At 38.2% G+C, this 24,837-nt stretch overlaps 1 protein-coding gene and 2 long non-coding RNA genes across 20 annotated transcripts in view; 2 read left to right on the top strand and 1 right to left on the bottom strand.

Moving 5' to 3' along the window:
- Positions 1-24,837, bottom strand: part of LOC143211830 (monocarboxylate transporter 9) — a 187,298-nt gene that overhangs the window by 6,890 nt on the left and 155,571 nt on the right. For 16 of the 18 annotated variants that reach the window (XM_076429847.1, XM_076429848.1, XM_076429852.1 and 13 more), the window contains one exon: positions 1,316-1,601. The exons of 1 other annotated variant lie outside the window; for it this stretch is intronic. In XM_076429847.1, coding sequence (XP_076285962.1) covers positions 1,316-1,601 — 286 coding nt within the window. The remainder of the gene's footprint in view (positions 1-1,315; positions 1,602-24,837) is intronic. One more of the 18 variants, XM_076429856.1, reaches the window with a different exon arrangement.
- LOC143211844 (uncharacterized) lies at positions 702-8,379 on the top strand. Its single transcript, XR_013009552.1, has 3 exons — positions 702-4,190; positions 4,309-7,958; positions 8,051-8,379. It is a non-coding gene; the product is annotated as an uncharacterized LOC143211844 (long non-coding RNA).
- On the top strand, positions 12,041-13,366 carry LOC143211843 (uncharacterized). Its single transcript, XR_013009551.1, has 4 exons — positions 12,041-12,231; positions 12,605-12,827; positions 12,892-13,203; positions 13,286-13,366. It is a non-coding gene; the product is annotated as an uncharacterized LOC143211843 (long non-coding RNA).

Raw genomic sequence — 24,837 nt, 5'->3', positions numbered from 1 at the left:
ACGGAATCGTCCCTTTCAAGGTGATACAACATATTTGGTACACCCTGTATATGTAAATACATATGAGCGAGACGTACTATCAAAAATGTCGTCATTAACCTAACGCAGACGTTGTTACTTGTGCACCCGACCAGCACGATTAGCTTTCCGACTGCGAGCATTCAATCTTTCAGGAACTATCCAGTATTTGATGACTTCCCGAATAAAGTATCGAAAGAGTGTTTTAGAAAGATCGTTTTACCAAGAAACGAAAGAAATTTAGAAACACTGATATTCTTCTTCTATTATAAAAGGTACGTAACCCCATTAATAACCATTTGTATCTCATCGTTATTGTTGCACGTACCGTTAACTACGTTAAATATATTTAACTACATTAAGTAATTTTGTTCAACGAAATGATCAGACGCACGATCTTTAGCATACTTGTGTGTTAGCACAGCTGTAAAATTGATTATAACTTTTTATATTTCGGATTGCGTATTGAAACTTTTCAAGTATATACTAGAGATCCCTATTTCACGTGTACACAGGGTGTCCCAAAATTCCTGAACTTCCCGGAAATGGGAGGTTCCTGAGACCATTTGAAGCGATATTTTCCTTCGCAAAAATGTTATCCGCGGCTTTGGTTAGGAGTTATTAACGAAAAACACGGACCAATCACGCGCCAACTGTGGATTGGTCGACTGTGCCAACTCGCGTCTAGGTCGCGCTCTGATTGGTCCGTGTTTTTCGTTAATAACTCCTAAACAAAGCCGCGGATAACATTTTTGCAAAGGAAAATATCGCTTCAAATGGTCTCAGGAACCTCTCATTTCCGGGAAGTTCAGGAATTTTTTGTGACACCCTGTATAGATACACGTGGTCCGTGAACCATGTAGTAAAAATTTAAGGATCCGTGAATACAGATATCCGTGAACACGGATCTGCGAATACGAATCCGTGTACACGGATCGGCCGACACGTTTGAGTCCGATAATTGAGGCGTTATTGTTTTTGACACGGATCCATATTCACGGGTCCTTAAATTCGTACTACATACACGGTTCATGTACCACGAGTACACGTGTATTTTACTACACGTTAAAAACCGCGAGTCACTAGTATATACTAACGCATTAATCTAGCTGCGATCCACTTGAGAAACACGTCTAGGTTGCTTTTTATCTTTCAAGTGAAAATTTTCTTTTCGAGAACGTCTGAGCATAACGTGAAGAACGCATATACATATACATATGTATATACGTATAGGACGTGGCATCGACTTCCCGAATGACCTAATATTAGAAACGCTAGATATTAATTCGCCCCTTACCAGCCAGCGGAGGACCTACGAGATTAGCAACACCCTGAACCAAAAGCAGCAGCCCATAAGCGTTTGCGAACCTCTCCAGCGTGATCAATTCGACGAGGATGATGCTGGTGAGACTGCAGTTCGCCGAGATGAATAGTCCGAAAGCACCAGAAATTACGCACAATAAGTAGTAATTTCTAACCACCTTGGGTATCAAAGCCGTAACTGCACCACAGAATGCCATGCATACTGCATATACAATGGACGCGTTTAGCCATGCCCTGTCGCCTGCCCAACCAAGAAGAACCTGAAAAGAAACATGAAAGTTTTCTTATCATTTCATCTCGAATCGCTTCGTATAAATTATAACCTAAATCTACAGTATGCCCCTTTCCTGTAGTCGTGTTGACGGAAACATAGACGCGACTACGAGGACTACAATACTTAATTGGTACGATTTTGCGATGGAAACACGCGCGAAAAATGATGCAACTCTGGTTTCATAATTATTTAAATGATAAGGTGAGATGTCCTAATAGGGAATATCTTTTTTATGCAGAAAACTTAAATATTAACATTACGGTGTTGTAAAAAATTACATGCCCTTTCGACCTTTCGATCTGTAACAATTAAAGTAAAAACATAATAACAGTTTCGACAATATTTATGATTCTATCCGAGGACCTTATTTTCTATTGTAGTGATTCTATCGCTACCATGTCTGTAAGTGTCCTTGTCTCGTGACGGGGCCGGTTATCTCAGGTATACGTATGTACATACCTGGTTGGCACGACCAAGGGACCTTCCGCGGAATGTTTTCACATCAACTCGACACACATCAATCGAGTGGCCAACGACCTGCAAGCATTCCATCGTCCTCCTCGGATTCTGACATGGATCATCGTAGAAAAGGGAACTCGTCAAGATTATCGTTGTTCACTGGCAAGGGGGTAATGCGACGGCTAACCTCCTACACTCGCCACAAGATGGACAGATAGTCAAGACCTTTTCCGCTACTACCTGATCCCCGTCACCAATCCCTATATATACCGTCCTCAACCGCCTTCCGATATCCTCAGTACAGAGAGGGATTCAGTGGGGTAGGTAGTTGAAGTGTTCACATCGCCTCCCCTGCTCCGACCTTCGTGAAAGTGTTTTACCCGCAATTCATCCACCAGCATAGCTCACGTGCGAGATCGTAATCATCATATAAACGAACAAACCAATATCAACACCCCGGAATATCATCAAATCCTCAATCTGTAAGGCTCAAATATCAGGAAGCAACCGGATCCTCCAACTGCTCCAGGACCATGCTCCTAGCAGAGCAACAAAATCCCTACAAGAAAAAACAAAGGTCCCACTCTTTATTTAACCCACATTCGACGAAAATCGCCTCCAAAATAATGAATATATCTTGCTCCATCCCAATCCTAAACAGATTCGGAATCTTCTCCGACCGTTTGGAAGAAAAATCTCCCGATACAGAACCCCTCCCCCCTTCTTCCAAAAGAAATAACAATCCACTCCAAAAACCCCGCAACTCCAGCTGCAACCACCACAGCTACACTACGGAAACCTCCACCCATCTACATCCATGGTAATGTAAATTTTTTTTAATTTAACCAAAAACTTCAGGAGAACTTCGGCCATAATTTCCAGGTCAAAAACTGTAACGACAAACTAAAAATTCACTTACAAGACACCCAGGACTATCAAAAATTTCAAAACACCTGCCTCCAGGAGGTTATTCAATATCATATTCACTCAACTCTGATCTATGCCGTTGTCGCAAAAGGCTTGCTCAAATTCCGAACCAATATTATCATTTCCAACATCCAAAAACAAGGCCTCCATCCAATCTCCTGTACCGAACTCCAACACCAAATTCATCATCTACAAACTCACATTCAAAGCTGGCACCACCCTTACCCACGTCAAGAAAATTAGAGCTATAAACATTCGCGTTTACTGGGAGAAATTCTACTCGAAAAAACCATTTATCCAATGTTTCCGCTGCCAAGCACATGGTCACACTTCGGCCAAGTGCAATAAGGCCTTCAAATGCGTTAAATGCACAGGTTAACACGAGTCCAGGACCTGCAAAAAATCTCCTGACACCCCCGCCACCTGCACAAACTGTAAAGGCAACCACCCCGCCAACTACAGTAAATGTCCGGCCCTTCTGGCATTTTTAAACAAAAAAAGCCGCACACGCAACCAACCTCCGCAATCCACCACCCCGCACCCACCTTCCAACCTCCCGAATTTCCCAAAATTCCCAAATACCCCCCCCCCCCCAACCCCAACCCAACAACTTTTCCATACCTGGATGATAGTTTGATCGCATCCACATCAGAGGAGGAACACCGAAACCACTTAAGAGTGATTTTTGAAAGGCTAAATAGGTATGGACTACGGATAAATATGTCAAAGTCAATTATGGGAGTTAAACAGCTGGAGTTTTTGGGATATTTAATTACGTCCGAAGGATCGGCCCCTATACCCGAACGAGTGTAGGTAATATTGAATTACAGGTTGCCAGAGACAGTCCACGAATTGAGAACCTTCCTCGGTATGATAAATGTTTATCGACCGTTTTTGAAAAATGCGGCAAGTAATCAAGCACTTTTGCATGAGTATCTACGTGGCTCTACGAAGAAAGATAGGAGAAAAATCCAATGGACAGATGAGGCGATAGGAAAATTCGAGGAATGCAAGAAGGAACTGGCAGATGTGGCATTGCTTGGTTATCCTGATCCGGAATTACCCTTGTCACTCAATACAGACACCTCCGATTGGGCCATTGGCGCCGTCCTACAACAATTTGAAAATCAAGCCTGGAAGCCAATAGCTTTTTATTCGAAAAAATTGAACGAGACTCCAAAGAAATATGGTACATACGACCGGGAATTATTAAGCATTTACCTGGCTATCAAACATTTAAAATATTTACTGGAAGGTTGTGATTTTAAAATCATAACTGACCACAAACCGGTAACTTTCGCTTTTAGGCAGAAGAATGACAAGGCGGCTCCGAGGCAACTTAGACAGCTACAATATATATCACAATTTACCACCAACATATGCTACATCAAAGGTTCCGAAAATATTGTAGCGGATGATCTGTCGAGAATAACAGAAGTCAGCACCTCCGTAATTGACTACGATAGAATCGCCAGAGAGCAAGAAGACGACGAAGATATAGTCCTAGCCACACATCTATCAGGATGTGGCATGAAAAATTGGCTTACCAAAATATCAGGTATGTCAGAGATATTTTAAAAAGACATGGCATTAAATATACAGATGATTGGGACAACTACACATGCACAGGGTGCATATATAGAAAACAACACCGTGTTTCTCATCCAAGAAATTCAAAAGTCGCTGTAAAACCCTTGGATGAAATTCACGTAGATCTGTATGAAATGAACGTCTTGTCATTGGGAGGAGCTAAATATTTTCTGTTATTCAAGGATGATTTCTCTCATTTTCGTACTGTGTATTTCCTGAAAACCAAAGATGAAGCTGCATCGAAACTGAAGAATTTTTTAAATTTGGCTAAAAATCAATTTGACAGGAACGTCAGGTGTCTCAAGTCAGATAATGGGACAGAGATAAAGAATACGACCACTGAGGAACTATTGGAAGAGCTTGGAGTGTTTCATGCAAAATCAAACGCTTATACTCCTGAGCAAAATGGCAGAATCGAAAGAGAAATGCGAACGGTAGTAGAGTCAGCCCGGTCTGCTATTCATAATCGAGAGAGAGAATCTATAGGCTGTAAACTATGCAGTATTCACTCTTAACCAAACTGGTACGAGTTCAATAAAAGACAGAAGTCCTGCTGAACTATGGTTTGGACGAAGAATGGACATCAACAAACTGAGAGGGTTTGGATGCGAATGCTATGTTCTAATTCCAGAGCATAAACTCATATTTTCTCATATTCTTATTTTATATTGTCCGTATGTTGGTATGAGTGCGTCCGTATGTTGGTATGATTGCGTCTGTATGTTGGTATGATTGCGTGCGTAGCGCGTCTGTACGATTCGCGTGACTTCGCTCTCTCTACTGTTGTCTATTGTCTGTCTGCCTGCATGGTCGACATGGTCGTGCTTCTCTTTTTGTCTGTGTCAGCACGTGTCTGTTTAAGTGCAATAATTGCAAGTCTTTCATTATATATTTTATATTTAACCACAACGGTTTTGTCTGAGTGCAATAATTAAAATTATTAATATATTTTCTATTTGACAAATTGCCAAGTTTAATATATTCCTTTGAAGTAAGTCGCAACAAATAAGTATAAAGCTAAGTTAGAGAACGAATTTGAAATGAAAGATAAAGGAGAGTTAAAGCATTTTCTGGGATTTGAAATTGATTATGATAGAAGAAAAGGAATATTAAAGATTAGTCAAGAGAAATATGCTATGAGTGTTCTAAGACGATTCAAAATGGAAAATTGTAAACCATGTTCTACGCCAATTGATTCAAGACTGAATTTAATAATAAAATAAGGAAATACTGAACCTGAAGTACAAATAAGAGAATTGATAGGTGGTTTAATGTATTTAATGTTAGGATCGCGTCCAGACATAAGTTTTGCAGTTAACTATTTCAGTAGATTCCAAGATAAAGCAGACGAAAAAATATGGATTTATCTTAAGAGAATACTAATTGTAAGATATATAAAAGGAACTGTTACTTTAGGTTTAGTATATAGGAGGGAAATGATACAAAATCCTCTGATGTGCTATGTAGACTCCGATTGGGGAGGAGATTTGTCTGATAGGAAATCAGTATCTGGATGTCTAATCAAAGTATATGGAAATATGATAACATGGAGTACCAAAAGGCAAAATTGTATAGCTTTGTCTACAACAGAAAATGTCATGATATTTGAAGACAATCAAGGATGTATAGCGTTAATTAGAAATCCAGAAAACAATCGTAGAGCAAAGCATATAGATATAAAATATAACTTTGTATGCGAATGTTTGAAAAACAATGTAATTAAGTATACGTGCACCAAAGAGCAGGAAGCAGATATACTGACGAAAGGTTTACCAAAGCATAATTTTGATACATTAAGATATTACATTGGTTTAAGCGCATAAAACAAGAGAGGGTAATTATCAAAGAATGTATTTTCTACGTTAAAAGATTGTATGATAAGATGTAATAGATATTGACGTAGCAAATTGTTGAGGATTATTGAGGATAATGCATTACGTCTTAATGGTCATGCGGATTCGCCTTTAGGCATGTGTGAGCGAGTGAGTGCGAGAACGAATGGATAGCGTCACATCGGCAAGTGTTAGCATGGTGAAAGGTTGTTCAAATATTATACAGACAGTTCAGTGTAAAGTAAGAGTGAGACTCTCTCTCTCTCTCTCTCTCTCTGATTATATTAAATATTGTCTACACGCTAATCCAGTATTCCACAAATAACAACTTTGTATGGAATTAAGATTGCAATTAAATAAGTACCTTAATAATTATGAAACGAATGAAAAATACTCAATTCCAGCATTACGGGATCCGCGATTTCGAGAATTGTCTTTCCAAAATGAAGCACTTACTATTACACAAACATGTAATAAATTAATTCATATAGCATCTCCCTTGGAAACATCGACTACGGAATCAACTGCAAATCGAGAGGAATTCCAAGAAACAGTAACGGGAGAAGACCCTTCATTTTGGTCAATATTTGATATACAAGTACTTAAAAAAAAATACAATCGCATGTAAAAGTGGTGTATCTGCAGAATTAGATAACTACATGAAAGAACCATATTTCCCCAGACATGAAAATCCATTGACGTTTTGGAAGGTTAATGCATTGAAGTATCCAATACTATCAAAGCTTGCAAAGGAGTACCTGTGTGTAATGGCAACATCTGTTCCTTCCGAAAGAGTATTCTCAAAAACTGGCGAAATAATTAGTAAAAAGAGAAATCGATTAAAAGACAATGTAGTGAATAAAATATTGTTTTTAAATACTATTCAATAAATCAATAAAAAATAACTCGTTTACTATGTCTATTTCGTTTACTTTTGTTCTATACATTCTTTTCACTTGTCGAAATATTCCAGTCAGAGTTGGGTAAAATGTTTATCTAACTAAAAATTCGAATACCGAATAAAAGATTCGAATAGGATAAAGCGGCCCATTATAGTATAAGGCGGCCCAGGGCGCGCTCTGATTGGTCCGTGTTTTTCGTTAATAACTGCTGAACAAAGCCGCGGACGCCATTTTTGCAAAGGACAATGTCGCTTCAAATGACCCAAGGAACATTTCCGGGAGTTACACTTATTCTGGGACACCCTGTATAGTAACTACTATGCTATTCTTTGTTTTCTTCTTTCTGCACGCTATAGGAGAAATTACCTGCTTTTACTAAAACACTCTTTAAGCAGCTAATGCAAAATAAATATAGTTCATATCCACCAGAATTATCCTACCACACCCTAGAAATATTCAAAAGTGGTATGCAACTATTGAATGTCAACCTGGATTTTATACTGAATCCATAAATACTCTTAAAGTAGAGGTGGCAGAGTGTGAAAGTAAAGGTAGAGCTTATGTTTGTGCTCTAATGATTGACGAAATGTCAATTCATAAAAAAATAGAATGGGATGGTCAAAAATTTATAGGGTATGATTTAATAATACGTTTCAGTAACATTTAATTTTTTTAAATGATTTCTTGCTAAATAAATTTCGTAACAATTGATATGTATGTTTCAGTTATGTCGATATCGGCGAGCATGGAGGGAGTGACACACCAGCAACACAGGCAATTGTCTTTTTAATCAATTGCGTAAACGACAGATGGAAGATGCCAGTAGGCTATTTTTTAGTCGATAGTATGACAGGTAAACAGAAGAGTAACTTAATTCTCCAATGTTTACGACTACTTGAGGAAGCTCGAGTTAAGGTATGCAGTGTTACCTGTGATGGGATTTCGACAAATATTGCAATGGCGATGTCATTAGGAGTAGAAATATCGTCAAGTTGTTTGAATGCCTCTTTCCCGCATCCAATTACAGGGGAACCAGTTCACTTAGTTTTGGATCCCTCACATATGGTGAAATTAATAAGAAATGCCTTCGCAACCTGCAAAACTTTGTATGACAAAGATAACAATGAAATAAAATGCGAGTTTCTTGAACATTTGGTAGATGTTCAGGAAAAAGAAGGACTGCATTTAGCCACAAAAATAACAAGAAGACATCTTAATTGGTTCAGGGAAAAGATGAAAGTCAGGCTGGCAACACAATTATTTAGTTTAAGTGTAGCCAAAGCATTAAAATATTTACGTGAAAACTATTCAGGAACTTTTGAAAATTCTGCGGCGACAGAAAAATTTCTTATTATCATGAATGATGCATTCGATATTTTAAACAGCAGGAACATATTAAGTAAAGGTTTCAAAGGGGGATTACAAAAATATAATAAAGTTGCCGTATGCGATAAAATTAATGAAATAATAGAATATATTAGTTCATTAACGTATGGACCACTCAAGACTCCATTGCACTTGAGTCAAAAGAAAACTGGTTTTGTAGGAATTATAATCAGTTTGCGATCTCTCGTGCATATATATATAATCAGTATGCGGACAGTGAAAATGATAGTGGGATGAAATACTTACTATCATACAAAATTTGTCAGGATCACCTTGAAGTATTTTTTAGTGCCATTCGGAGTATGGGAGGGCATAATAACAATCCCACCGTACGGCAATTTCAAAGTGCCTACAAAAAATTACTATTGCACGCTGGGGTTACTGGCTCTTTACAAGCTAATTGTATAGAGCAAGTACCTACAATTATATTAGCAATGAGTAGTGATAAGGCACGTAAGATTAAAACAATATAGATAATTTATTTGTCGAGAGTTTTGATGATGATTCATTTCAAGAACAAGATAATGACCGAGAACATAATTATTTTTGTACGAGCGAAAATTACGCAAAAAATTTATCTTTATATGTATCCAATATAGTGGAATATATAGCAGGATTTGTAGTCAAAAAAATAAAGAAAACAGTGCAGTGCGAAACATGCATAAGAGCTGTGCAGTCGCAGAATTCTCGAAACAAATTTTTCCATATTAAAAATTATAGTACAATAAAACAAGCCCTGACAGTGCCATCCAGCGATATAGTTCAGATATGCAAAATAGCAGAGGCAGAAATTCGAATTGCGGAAAGAACCAACAGTTTAACCGAAAAAAATTTAATGCAGAAATTGATTTTAAAAACAATGCACAAAGTAAAATCGAACGTTTTTAACCCTTTGCGGTCCTATGTCGAGTGTGACTCGACATCGCATTTCGTTCTGGCACGTCCTATGTCGAGTGTGACTCGACATCGGTTTTCGTTCTGGCGCGTCCTATGTCGAGTGTCACTCGACACGGAAAAATTTTTTTTTTTTTTTATTTTTCATTTTCGTCTTATATTATCATTATAAATGTTTTTCAAAGAAAACGGTACCAAATGAATAAGCGACTGGGGCGAAATCTGTGCGGACCGGCTGGTACGAAATTGCGAATTCCGCGCGGACCGCAAAGGGTTAAAGAATTCGACGAACATATGTATGACCACAATGTCGAATCTAACCATCTTATACATTTAATTAAAATTGTAAGCTACAATTACATTAATATACGTTTGTATGTAAGTAACCAAAAAGTAGATAAGGACAATAATAGGATAAGAAACAAGTTAACAAAAACAATTTTATTTTGTAACCAATAATTAGAAATATTCAAATTGTATTGTATATTATATGTATATAATATATGTTTTGTATTCGATATATACATGTAGGAATCGAAGCGGCTCATGGCAACACGCGAACGAACGCCATACGCGACAAGCGAACGTCGAACGTAGAGACAAACGCCATACGCGACAAGCGAACGTCGAAGAACAAATGCAAAACGCAACGGCAGAGCAACGTTCGAAAGGACGAACGAGACGACAGTCTTTCGCCGGTGATCGAACTGTGTGGTTCGAACCCATTGTACGCGCATTTTAGTATTTATTAAATTCATTTTTTTACGATTAAAGCTGAGTTAGACCGTTACCCAGTCCCAACCCTACATACATGTATATTGTTCTTACTATTCTTTTTTTAAATGAAGTAAGTTGTGAGGAAATAAATACAGATTTCATATTATCAACTCCTACATTAAAATTTAACTTCTTCCAAATTAGTGGAAGAATTAGTTAACCATATTTAAAATAATAAGAGTAACGTAAAAGTGAACGAGTAATAAAATAAAATACATGTATGTATATTACACACACAGTTACAGTTTCCATAAATATTTATACAGAATGACATGTGACGACTATTCCCCTTTCCCCTCTGCCACTTTACCTTCGTGGTACTGCGATTTCTCAACGTACTATAGCACTTTGCCCACAAGCGTCGTCTGCTAGGCGGTTTAATCTCGGAACAAGGCAGACTTTATCTCGCCGCGTCTATAGGTATATATGGTCTAAGGATAAAGTCCGCTGGAGAAGTTGTGAGTTGTGAGTTGGAGTTCCACAAAGCAACCGGTGGTGGCCTTGTCAAGTACAAAAGCTAAACTTATAGCTGTTGCAGCTGCTAGACAACGAATGTAGCGGCGGAACTAAATGTAGATAACACTGTCCAACACCAAATTTGTTTTCAATATACTGTTGGGTCCTTCTTATAGAGTTTTTTGCGCTGATTCCGAATCTGTCCTTAATTTTGCTCCTATACGCACAGTTTTTGAAAAAAAACATATTTTTCAACTTTAAACAAATATTGTGATGTTATTATAAAAGATATTGAATTGTTCTTTACAGCAAAAGATTCTGTAGACTTTCCCGAATACAATGATATCCAATATTAATACATTATGATTGTTTAAACATGTTTAAACAATGATTAAAGACAGAGAGACGCCACTTTTGCACCAATTTTCGATCGTTAATTAAATCATATGTGCATTATATTATACAGCAACTGATTTTTATTTTTATTATTTAAAAAAATTTTTTTTTCCATAGAGGGAAATCGGTTGATGGAAATGGAACAACAGTTAAGCAAAGAGAAAAATAAGTGTAAGATTCTTCGCTCGCAATTACAAGCGAAGTTTAAAGCATTCCCAACCAGCACACATCGTCTCATAGATGTCTGTTTCATGTCGTCGTCCCGTCTGAACGTCTATGTCCCAAAGATACGTCTTTTAGTCGCCAAAAAGATATCTTTATGGAGACGTTGTTTTCACAGCAAAGGGTGAACGTCTTTCAGCTGTCTCATTTCAGTCGTAAATGCAACGTCTCCATAAAGGATATCTTTTTGGCGACTGAGAGACATTTTCCGGAGACGTTGTTTTTCCTACGCCGCCGATAAAGAGTGGGGTGGAGTAGGGGGATACAGCTTCTAAGGAAGAACTTTTTTCTGTGCACTTTTTCGAAAAAAGAGCTCTGCATGCTAATCCGCAATAATACAGAGAGTATTTCAACGCAAAGAGCATTTGGAAAAAGTGTACAGAAAAAAAGTTCTTCCATAAAAATGTACACTTTTGTTGTTTACAAAGTTCCAAGAGCCAAATCCAAAAAAGGGCTCTGTACGGGACCCCGCAATAATGCAGAGAATATTTCAACACAAAGAGCATAAAAAAATATTGCTTCTTCGCGAAATGCGGCTTACCCGCGTGATCGAAAAAATCAAGCTGTTTCATATATTCTCTGTCAGTGTCTTTCCTGCGAGAAACATATCTGCTTCTCTGTCTTCGTAGTTCACCCCGAGTGGCGCTGTTGAAGTTACTATTTTTGGTCCGGCGCACATGGTCGACACCGGTCGACACCAGGTTTAGAGAAGTGTCTAATTGTATTAGTGTATTGTAATAGTGATAATTTATCCGACGAGTGTATATTTACAAAAGTAAGTACTTCCATTGCTGTTATTTGTTACCGTTAGTGTTTTTTGCTGATGCCCTTCCGCTATATTCGATGTTTACTATGGGGTTGGCAAGAAAGTCGAAGAAAGTACTTTCGGTATTGTAAGGGGGTAGACTGCTTTTTCCAGGATTGCAAGGGTGCGGGATTGCAATTGATTGCAATCCTGGAAACGAGTCTACCGCCCTAATGTGTAAATAAGTGTGAAGTCAAAAAATGAACAAAAATTGGTCATATTTCCATTCCTTCATTCTATTTGCTATTTTTCTAAATATATTCTTTAATTAAATATATTTACGTCGTAATTACATATATGTTTAAATTAGTCTCTAAATTTTACCATACTTTTCAATTCTTAGAATATATACACACAAATGGAGATGCCTACAAATACATGGACCGTTGTCCAATTTTTGGCGGACGGAACGGTAGAAGCGGTGCCAAATAGTTGGCTGGAAGGCGACAAATGTTATTGGCCACCGGTACACAAATCAAAATTGAGCAACGCAATCCAACAATGTGAACTGCCTCAACCTTCGTGGGAGCACTTTTCTGTAAAGATCTTCAAAAACAGTACCTTTGGTAAGTTAAAGTAGTTACACACCATACATGTATAATTAAAATAATAATTATATAATGCTTCTAGACGGCTACACGAAGGCTAGAAGAAAAGCAAAGGAGGCCGAAGAGACCAATGACTTGTTTAATAAATACACTTAAAATAGCTGACGTTTATCTTTCATTTTCATTAAATTAACAGAATGTGATATGCTACATAACAATTTTTTATTTTAGGCAGCAGAAGTGCACAATACGGGGGGCACAACAGCTACAACTTTGCCAGGAAAGTCTAGGTATCATTATGACTGACGTGCTGGCATGGCAGTCTGCTATAGCTGATTGGGCCGGAAGGGCAAAAAACCGTTTGCAAATTATCGAACGGCCAGCCTTGTTATATGTAATTATCACCCTTATTTTAATATTATTATTATAATGATTATTCATGTGCAAATTAATAAACAAAGATATTCTTATTCAAGGTGCAGCGGAGAAAGCCAAAGTGGACGGCAGCCGCAAGAAACATGAACAAAGCGAGTGTGACCAAGTGATTTTAATTTCAATATATCTGTGGTTATCAGGAAGAACGCCGCATGTCACATATACTTTCACTTTCGATCGCTAATACTTTGACATAGGAGGTTGGTTAAATTGCATTGTTGTCTGAGCCTTCCAAACGTGTTTCCATGACTTTTTTTCTGGTAAATATGTACAGTAGCGGACAAAAGTGTAAGACCGCTCTAAAGAAGACGATAACTTTTTTAATATTTTACTATACGATTTGAACTTTTTTGGGAAACTAGAGCAATTAGTTTACTAAAGGACGCGAAAAGAAATTTTTTCAAAAATTGCAATTGATCGGAATTGTTGAAAAAATACTAAAAGTTGATTGTTTATTTAAACATATCCTGAAAATTTCGTCAAAATCGGTCGACGTTGCAATGAGCTACAAACGTTTAAAGATGGTAAAAATTGCAGATTTTCGGCAATAAATCGTGAAAATCTGCAATTTCTACCATCTTTAAACGTTTGTAGCTCATTGCAACGTCGACCGATTTTTACGAAATTTTCAGGATATGTTTGATTGACACAGATCTACACAAAACGTGTTTTTTAAATTTTCAATATAGGCCCACATAAAATAATTAAAAAATCAACTTTTAGTATTTTTTCAACAATTCCGATCAATTGCAATTTTTGAAAAAATTTCTTTTCACATCCTTTAGTAAACTAATTGCTCTAGCTTCCCAAAAAAGTTCAAATCGTATAGTACAATATTAAAAAAGTTATCGTCTTCTTTAGAGCGGTCTTAAACTTTTGTCCGCTACTGTAAATCCTATACTCTAAAGTCTAAAGCTCAATGAATGCATAAACTCGAATTTTTGAAATTGTGACATGCGGCGTTTTTCCTTACAACCACAGACATTATCAGTAATATTTTATTTTCACTTTTATATTTTATTTTAATTTTTATATTTTTTAATTTTAGTATACAGGGTGAGGCGCCAGAAACAGGCCCCCTGAATAAGCATTAATCAGATATTAGTAGCTTTTTTGTAGATGGACGCGTAAAGGACATGTGAAGGTCAACTTAATTTTTTTAAATGGAATGAGGTATTTTTTATTACATCAATGATGCAGCTGGACATACATTATAAAAAAGTACTAACCTATGTATGTCGAAAAATTAGTAGTTCAGGGGATATTTCAATTTAAATAACTCTAAAATACCATTACTGTCGTACTAAGACGTTAGTGTTTACTTACTTATGTAAAGTCTTAGTACGACAGTAATGGTATTTTAGAGTTATTTAAATTGAAATATCTCCTGAACTATTAACTTTTCGACATACATAGGTTAGTACTTTTTTATAACGATTGTCCAGCTGCAGCATTGATGTATTAAAAAATACCTCATTCCATTTTAAAAAATGAAGTTGACCTTCACATGTCCTTTACGCGTCCACCTGTCAAAAAAAATAATACACTACATAATGTACCCCTTCAGACCATGCAACTTCTGTATACAAAACTTTTTCGTGCAACGCATACTTTGAAAGTTATTATAGGTGTGCAAGTTGCGTGAACCACCCTGTATACTGATTCTGATGTTTCAACTGTATATTTTATTTCAATTTTTATATTTTAATTTAAGTGTATTAATTTTAATGTTTTAAGTGCGTGATATTTTATTCTGAATATAGTATTTTATTTTACTTTTAATAATTTAATTTTTATGATTTGTCTATCTGTGGTTGTAAGGAAAAGCGCCGCATGTCACAATTTCAAAAATCTCAGTTTATGCATTAATTGAGTTTTAGAGTATAGGATTTACGTATTTACCAGAAAAAAGTATATGTGACATGTGGCGTTCTGCCTGACAACTACAGATATAATATTATAATATAGTATATAAATTATAATATAGTATATATATGATATTATTATATAATATACATTATAAAATAGTACATATATTATTCTAATAAACTATTTGTTCGTTTACTTTAAACTATTATCGTAAATTGATTTTTCCCTCCCACTCCCTTTTTGCATGAATAGGTCTCTCTAACAAGCTCAAGAGACATTTGAAAGTCGCCTAAAAGATGCCCGACAGAGTCGTGGAACATGTCTGAATTGGTCTGAATGATGCCTTAGTACGGCTGTGAAATATAAAAAATAAGTCTCTACAATGCCTGAAACACGACGAACAGTCATTCTAAAGACCACTTTAAGACAGGCAAATTTGTAACAAACGACCTTCCGGAGCCCCTGTAGAGACTTTCCGGAGACATTCGCAGACATCTTTCAGACATCTGAATGTCTAGCGGCAGACATCTTTCTGCTATCTTTGAGCTGTATCTGTGCTGGTTGGGTTGAATAGAATTAAACATAAGCTTTCTTCAGGTTGTATTGATGATACATGTTTGAAGATGGCAATCGCGAAAAGAGTTTCTGGCATTGCTTTTACTTTCATTATAATGTTATTATTTAAACCTTTCAGAAGTGCTTTTACGCGCGATGAACGACAGTTATGCATGACAATGCATTATACATCGCCTTCTTTGTATGACAAAATGCGCACTGTTTTCAATTTCCATTTGCCGAGTCCAATTACACTTGTTCGTTGGTTCGTGAAAAGTGATATTTGGCCTGGTATTTGCCAAAATATATTTTACGGTTTAAAAATAAAAGCTGCGCAGATGGAAGTCGCAGATCGTAATTGCGTACTTTTGTTTGATGTAATGGCAATTAAGAAATGTTTAACGTTCCACCCAACGAATCAGATAATTGAAGGTTTCGAAGACTTGGGATTTTTAGGTCGTCGTGCAGCCGTGGGTTCTCAAGTCTTTGTTTTTATGCTACGGGGGCTGTTTAATAATTGGAAACAACCAATAGCTGTTTTTGTTACAAGTTCGGGAATGAAAAGGGATAATTTATCCATAATTTTAGACAAAATTTTAGATGAGTTTCATAAGACCGGTTTGAAAGTTAGAGCGGTTGTTTCCGATCAGGGAAGCAGTAATCAGATCATAGCAGACGAACGCACATCAATCAAAAAACCTTATTTTTCAAGGAATGGCCACAAAATTTATTTTCTTTTCGATTTTTTACATTTGTTTAAGAGTATTAGAAATAATTTAATGAAGCATAATTTTTCGATAAATGGATCTATAGTTTCGTGGAACGATGTCGTTTTACTTTTGAATTTAGAAAGGACTAAGAGTACACGAGCAGCTTACAAATTATCAGAAAAGCATGTAAGGCTAAATGCATTCGATAAGATGAAATGTAAGCTTGCTCTTCAAGTTTTCAGTAAGAGGGTGTCGTCTGCGTTGTTCGCCGCTTCGTTGACAGGTTGCATAAAAACAACGACTGTTCAACACACGGCTAGTTTCTTTGAAGCCTTGAATGATTTGTTTGATAATTTAAATAGTAGATGCGCCCGCGACCCCAACCCAAACAAATGTGCGCTTTCGCGTTATTATAGTCACGTAGAAGAAAATTTGAAACTGCAATATAACTTATTGGAACATCCTAGTGATTCACAAAATTGTGTGATTTTAAAAGAGGAGATTTTACGCACCCTCACCGTTCCTGCGAATGTTTCTAGGCGTAACATAAAACTCCTAGAGAATAAACTAAAAATATTTTGTGCACATTTAAAAAAAAAGTGGGTGCAATGTAGTTATAGAAAAGAATTTTTTCTTTCTAAAAATGAACATTGGCTCAACAGAGTCTTTCAGTATCCAGAGGGATTTCTTCAGCTCCCTGATGATATCAACAATACGCTCAAGTCTTTCGGTGAACTCTCTGAGAGGCAAAAAATGCGCAGGGTTGAAGAGTTGAGGGCAAGCTATTCGGGGGAGGAATTACTTTTTGCCGCGAAAATGAATTTGAGGCATGAAGGTCATTAAGGTAAAGGCACCAGTAGTTGACCAGGTACCAGTAGTTGACCATTTTATAGAAAAACGTAAAAAATAAGGTTTTTAAAAGATGTGCACTTTTGATGAAAGTGAACCTCGGATGCCATGCTATCTGTTGGTTGAATTTCAAAACAATTACATGCGAAGTGAAGTATGCATAGTCACAACGGACGTCTGAATTCATTAAGGTTTGTAATATGCCGATATATCTCTATTTCCTTAACGTTTCTGTTAAGAACAGCTGTACGGTTCAGGTAAAAAGATCCATACGTTGTGAACTTTTCGCAAACAAATTATTTGCTGTTTATATTCTCACAGAGTTTTATAAGTGATAAATGCATTGTTTTTGTTATTCTAACTTGAAAAACAATAGTTTATTAGGTGGTCAAATACTGAATATTGTTTTTGAACAATTTTCAGAAGTTGACAGGCGTGGTCAATTACTAACGTGACTCATTTAAATTTGTTTACAATTTATAATGCATCCATTTTACATCTACGATTGTTAGGAGTACAAAATATAAGTATAAATTTTGTAGCATGCTGTGTTTTAGAGGATGACCACATGGTCAACTATTGATTGCATTCACGGTCAAGTATTGACTATTGTCCACTTTTTTAAGACAGTCATGTGCGTGACATTATAAATACCAACGAAAAATTAAAATGCATTTATTTAATTATTTATTTCAGAAGTTATTTCATTACTTATCGAGAGATGCCTCCTATCAAGGGCTCCTTTAGAAAGTATTCTGAAGAGACGATGAAAGCAGCCATTGAAGATGTTCGTTTGCACAAAACTCCAATAAGGGCAGCAGCACGTAAATTTGGCGTACCAAGGATAACCCTTAAATACAAAGTGGAAGGTAAATCGCCTTTGGAGAGAAAGATGGGACCTCCTCCAATTTTAAATAAAACTGAAGAGAATGAAATCCGTCAGTGGATTGAAAAAATGGCTGCAGCTGGTTTCCCAATTACGATCAAAGAACTTGTAAATAGCGTGGAACATATTATCAAAGAAGTGAAACGTCAAAACCCGTTTAAAAATGATCGTCCTGGTAAGACCTGGGTAAAGGGTTTCTTAAGTAGACATCCTACAATATCAAAAAGAGTTGCACAAAATCTAACAGCTTCACGAGCAGCAGTCACCAGTGCTAATATACTCAACTGGTTTTCCGAAGTATATAATTACCTAAAGGAGAACAATGTTGAGACGATCTTAAACGACCCATCACGGATTTTCAATTGTGATGAAACAGCATTCTTTTTGAACCCCAAAGGCAACAACGTGTTAGCGAAAAAGGGGTGTAAAACTGTTTACCAACAAGTCAATCCAGATGAAAAGGAGTGTGTGACGGTATTGTTGACGGGCAGCGCCAGTGGTATAGTTGCTCCTGCAGTAGTTTTGTTTAAATACAAACGTATACCCCAAGAAATTGCTGACAATTTTCCCGAAAAATGGGGCCTGGGTAAAAGTGACTCAGGTTGGATGACATGTGAAGCGTTCTTTGAGTTCGTTGCCAATATATTTCACCCATGGTTGGTAGCAACAAAAGCTACGTTACCTGTCATTCTTTTTATTGATGGACATGCCTCACATTTAAGCTTCCAAACAAGCCAATTTTGCCATAATCACGGTATTATTTTGGTTGCACTTTACCCTAATGCAACCCATCTACTACAGCCCATGGATGTTGCTGTTTTCAGAACAGTCAAAGAAAACTGGAAAAAGAAAGTACATGAATGGAGAATTAAGAATCTTGATGCCCCAGTTTAAAAAAAAAAGATTTTCCAAAGTTGCTCCAAGAAGTGATTCACAAAAATGTAACTGCATCTATTCTATCCAATGGATTTCGGAAATGTGGTTTATATCCGTGGAATCCATCAGCAGTGAACATACCGGGACAAGAACAACCAGTTGAAACCGGAATTACGGAAACACATTTATCACGGATAGAGTATTGGAAACAAGGCCTCCAATTTATAAATGAAAATATCGAACCTGAAAAAGTTAACATATTTCGATGCTCATCAGAAGAGTGGACTGGGAATCCGCAAGATACATCTTTATTTATGCTATGGAAGAGAACCCAAATCGAGTTGGAAAAATATTCCATTTCAGCTGAGGAACCTGTAAACGACAGCACAAATCCGACAGTGTTGCTTCCCGACAATAATATTGAAGCTAAGGACCCTGCCAACGCGGACACAATTCCTCCAATCTCGTTTCTTGATGATACCACCCCAGCTGAAGAATCGTTGAATGATGACGTTACAGCAGTGTCGATTTTGGAAGATGAAAACATTACAACTGAGCAACCCGCCAACGATGACACGATTCCATCACTGTTGATCCACAATGTTAACAATTCTGATGGGACAGCTTCAAATAATGTTACTCCTCAAGATATACTGCTTCAAAACGACCTAACTACCCAAGCTGCTATGCTACCTCAAAGTATGACCAATTCATGCGTTACGCCTATTGCTGGTCCTTCATATAAAGTCGCGAGCCCATTTAAAAAACATCTTTATTATTCACATGTAAGAAACCAAAAAACAAACATAAAGAAAATGCCAAAAGACAGGATGCCTTTTATTGTCTCAGGGAAACTTTGTCAAGAATATTTCCTGAACAAAATAAAGAAAAAAGAAGAGATTGAACGATTAAAAAGAGAGCGCGAGGCAGAAAGGCAAATGAAGAAGGAACAAAAGGAGAGAGCTAAACAAGACAAGACACGTCAAATGAAATTGAAGAGAGCAAAGAAAATCTTACAATTTTCTTCTGAGAGTTCAAACTCCAGTTGTGAAATGTTAGATTCTGTTGTAGAAAGTGAAGGAAATGAAGAGGTCAACGAAGACAACGAACTGTTGAATAACAATGAATGGCCTGCCTGGTTGCCTGTTGAAAAAGTTGTGAACGAACACGTAATATTCTTATATGAAGGAAAACATTTCCCTGGAAAAATTCTTCGTGTAACTAAAACTAAAGCAACTATTTCATCCATGGAAATGTACGGGCGATTATGGAAGTGGCCAGAGAAGCCTGATGTGCTGGACTACGATTGGAAGGCTGTACTTTCTCATATCAATGAGCCCACGAAATCGAGCAGAACTCGCAACGTCTACTCTGTTCCTGAATTAAACTTTTTATGGAATTGATTTGTTTTATTTCTTATTTTATTCTTTAATTGTAATTTGTGCTGGTAATTGTTGAAATTAAATGATACTAAAATGATTCCCAACATTATTGCTTTAACCCTATTCCTAGTGTAACGTTCCCATGCAGTTAGCACGGTGAACGTTCCCTTACGCCGACAGCACCATAGCGCTGTCTCTCACGCTCCACCAGCCGAGCGCACCCCTCTTTCTCACACCGGCAGCACCATAGCGCTGTCTCTCACGCTCCACCAGCCGAGCGCACCCCTCTTTCTCACACCGGCAGCACCATAGCGCTGTCTCTCTCACTCACCAGCACACCCCTCAAATCACACCCGCATTAATACGCTACCTGTACCTAGGTGGCCCCTTTTTTTTCCACACTTTCTCACAGGTAAAACTGAGAGGGATTAGACCTACCCCCTGCAAAAAGCTTTCTCGAAAGTAAAAATATGCAGGGTAGAACATAAAGACCACCCGCTGGGACTGGTCAAAAGAGAATAAAGCCGTCTGCTTTAGGGTCGTTCCTCTAAGTGCTGGTACAAATACAGATCCGCGCACAACGAATCCTAGGATTCCGAGTGCTGGTACAAATACAGATCCGTGTCACAGACGAGTGCGACCTGACGTACCTCCTCAAAAAGGAACGTTTTCCCCATCTTTCGAGGGATGACCATTCCCCTTGACCTTGAGGTATCAACTGGGCCGATACGAGTGAAACGAGGAGGAAGGAAGCACAAAAAATCGAGGAAGGCAGCCAAGGACCACGGGCTAATACTAAAGGAAGCATCGCCAGCAGAGCCGACTCAGATAGTCGATCATCAGTCCGTAAGCTCATGGGAGCTTAAACTCGTCGAGGTCCCAAAGGCTATCCCAAATCTTAGCAACGTCCCCACAACTGATCCCCGATTCGCACATTACGCGAAACTATTGTTCCCCCATCCTCCTACGCGGACAACAGTATAATTTTGTATGTATCTTGAAAATTCTTTTGTAAATTGCTTTCTTTTTTTAATAAATCAACTTGTTAAAATTGAACTGTGGAAGAGCTGAATTCTTGGGCCTCTGTTGCTTTTTGGACCCCTCCACTGACGAAATAACGTCTCCCGCCTGAAACAGATAGCCGCTCGTCTGTTTCACATCCTCCTTGCGCCTACTTTCCGAAAGGAAGCATCGCGACGTAACAGGAGAATTTATTAAATTGGTGACAGCGGTGGGATTTTTCGTTATTTCGTGGAGGTTACAGCTTCAGAGACAAGAAAAATCAGTTTTTTCCAGTAAAGTTATAAAATAAATCTTTCAAGATGACGCTCACACTTAGTGAAGACGAGTTAGAAATACTATCGAATCAACTAAAAACTAGAGAAAGTCGAATTAGAGAACAGGAAGAAAAATTCAGAGAAACGCAAGAGAATTTTGAAGAGTTTTTAGAGAACGAAAGAGCTCACCTCCGGTTAGAGGACAAAAAGAAGATACAGGAACTAGAACGTACAAACGAGAAATTAGAAGCACGAACAAAACATTTAGAAGCGCAACTAAAAGAAAAGGAGGAGTTGGAGGTTGTTGTCAATACATTAATGGCACAAACGAAAAATTTAGAAGCACAGCTCGCGGAAACTTCGTCCCAAGGAAAGCCGATAGCAGTTGCACCGGTTAAGATAGTAGAAGCACCACCGCAGTCCTTTTCGCTGCGACTTCGAGACATCCTCTCGGAGATCCCAACCTTTTCGGGAACCAACATTTCAATCGACCGGTTCTTTCAAGCATGCCGACGAGCTCGGGATGCTCTATCACCCTCTCAAGAATCGGAATTAGTAAAAGCCATAAGAACGCGAATTTTTGGGCGAGCGTATTGCATAATAGAAGGAGAGGAGTTCCGACAAATAGATGACCTAATAGCCACCCTTCGGTCTAAACTATTACCGCAAAAATCGTCCTATCATTACCGCGGATTACTCGCGGATATCTTTAAACAGCCCGCGGAACACATCATAGATTACGTACAAAGGGTGAAAGACCTGAAAATTTCCGTTCGAGACGCGGAGCGACAAGAGGGCCGATCGCCCGACCCCGAGATCGATAAATTTACGTTGGACTGTTTTATCCGTGGGTTACCGTCCACTATAAAAATCCTGTTAAATTTCAAGGGGTATCAAACGCTCACAGAAGCATATAATCACGCAATCATCGTTTCGAACGAAATGGAGCAGGAGGAGGCTAGAATGAAGCCACCACCATTGCTAAACTCTTCCGCGCCCCCCTTTATCCCGCGGAATCCCCCACCCTCGAGGAACTTCATAAATAATCGGGTACCACCTAGTACCTGTACAATTTGCAACAAGATTGGACACACTGCCTCACAGTGTTTCCACAACCCCCAGAATCGAACAAATAGTAATACCTCAAATCGACCCTCGTCTCCGGTAACTTGCACATATTGCAATAAATTCGGACACACTGCTTCCCAGTGTTATAGGAAAAATCAACTCGGCTCGGGAAACCGCGACAACCGCTCGCCGACGGACGACCGGCGAGACGGGAAACTAGATCGTCCAACACTAACGATTACAGCGGAAGAAAAACCTTCCACATAAAAGGTAATTTCGATCCCGTTATCGAAATGAACTTGGCTTCTCCAATCGGCAAAACGAAATTCTTAATCGATACCGGATCGGAGCCAAATTTAATCAAGGAAAGTCAAATAGGGAATCTTCCCTTGAACCATGGAATCATTCTAAGATTAAGTGGCATTACATCAGAAGTAGTTGAGACAATGGGGTCTTTAAAAATTCAAATATCAAATCAAGGCCACGAATTTCACGTGGTGCCAAGTAATTTTCCAATTCCCTACCCCGGGATCTTAGGATCGGAATTCTTAAGAAAATCTAATGCCACCATATCATACCAAGACCGCTGTCTTATATTAGATTCCATGAAAATTTGGTTCTCCGATCCTCTAAAAATTACGGTACCTCCGCGCAGTGTTACGACGGTTCCGGTTTTCTTAAAAAACCCCCAAGTTAGAACGGGTTATCTCCCTCGGCTGCATATCGGGCCCAAAATTTTCGCAGGAGAATGCGTGGTAAGAAATATAAATGGACGTGCTCTAATAAAAGTATTTAACACGTCGGAGGTAGAATTTGACGTGGAAGTCCCTTGGTTATCCCTTGAAGAAATCGAGGAGATTAACCAAAATCCCCCTAAACTCGCAAGGAACGAGGAAAATTCCCCTAAACTCGCAAAGAACGAGGAAAACCCCCTTAAACTCGCAAAGAACGAGGTAGAAATTCCCAAAACCCCCTGTCTTCCCGTCGAAATCTCTTCCGAACGTTTTTCAGAAATATTCAAATCAATAGATTTAGATCACTTAAATGTTGAAGAACGAAAGCACGTTGAAAATTTAATACAGAAGCACCACGACATTTTTCACTGCAAAAATGATCAATTACCATGTACTCACTTAACTTCGCATAAAATAACCACTACCGATAGCGGCCCCGTAAATATTAAACAATATAGATTCCCCCCAATCCATCGAGAGGAAATACACCGACAAATATCGGAATTAGTCGACCAGAAAATTATCGTAGAGTCATCCTCCCCTTATAACTCTCCCATCTGGATAGTTCCGAAAAAACCAGACTCCTCCGGCAACAAACGTTGGAGGATGGTTATTGATTTCCGACAGCTAAACGAAAAAACTGTAGGCGACGCATACCCCCTTCCAAATATCATCGACATATTAGACCAGTTAGGCGGGGCTAAATATTTTAGCGTCCTAGACTTAGCATCCGGCTTCCACCAGATTCCCATGGAAGAATCCGACGCGCATAAAACCGCATTTTCATCCCCCTATGGGCATTATCAATTTTCACGAATGCCTTTCGGTCTTAAGAACGCTCCTGCTACATTTCAAAAATTGATGGATACTGTATTAACCGGATTACAAGGAACAGAAATGTTCGTTTATATGGACGACGTAGTGCTATACGCGAGTTCTCTGCAAGAACACTCTATTAAATTCAATAAATTAGCTGAACGTCTACGATCCGCTAACCTCCGGCTTCAACCGGACAAATGCAAATTTTTACGCAAAGAAGTCCATTATCTGGGACACATAATTTCAGAAAATGGTATTAAGCCAGACCCAAGTAAAATCACTGCAATTAAAAACTTTCCAAAACCGCGCACTCCGCGCAATATTAAACAGTTCTTGGGTCTTAGCGGATATTATAGACGATTCATCTCAAATTTTTCTGGTATAGCAAAACCATTAACATCACTCCTCAAAAAGGGTGTTAAATTTAGTTGGCAAAACGAACAGGAACAATCATTCAGTAAATTAAAGGAAGCACTTTGTCAGGAGCCGGTTCTCCAGTATCCGAATTTCAACAAACAATTCATAGTGACCACAGACGCATCAAATCATGCCATCGGAGGTATACTAA

The sequence above is a fragment of the Lasioglossum baleicum genome, chromosome 9 (assembly GCF_051020765.1).
Source record: "Lasioglossum baleicum chromosome 9, iyLasBale1, whole genome shotgun sequence".
NCBI classification, from domain to species: Eukaryota; Metazoa; Arthropoda; class Insecta; order Hymenoptera; family Halictidae; genus Lasioglossum; species Lasioglossum baleicum.
The sequence above is the reverse complement of the archived record's forward strand: the minus strand, read 5'-3'. Positions and strand labels throughout refer to the sequence as shown.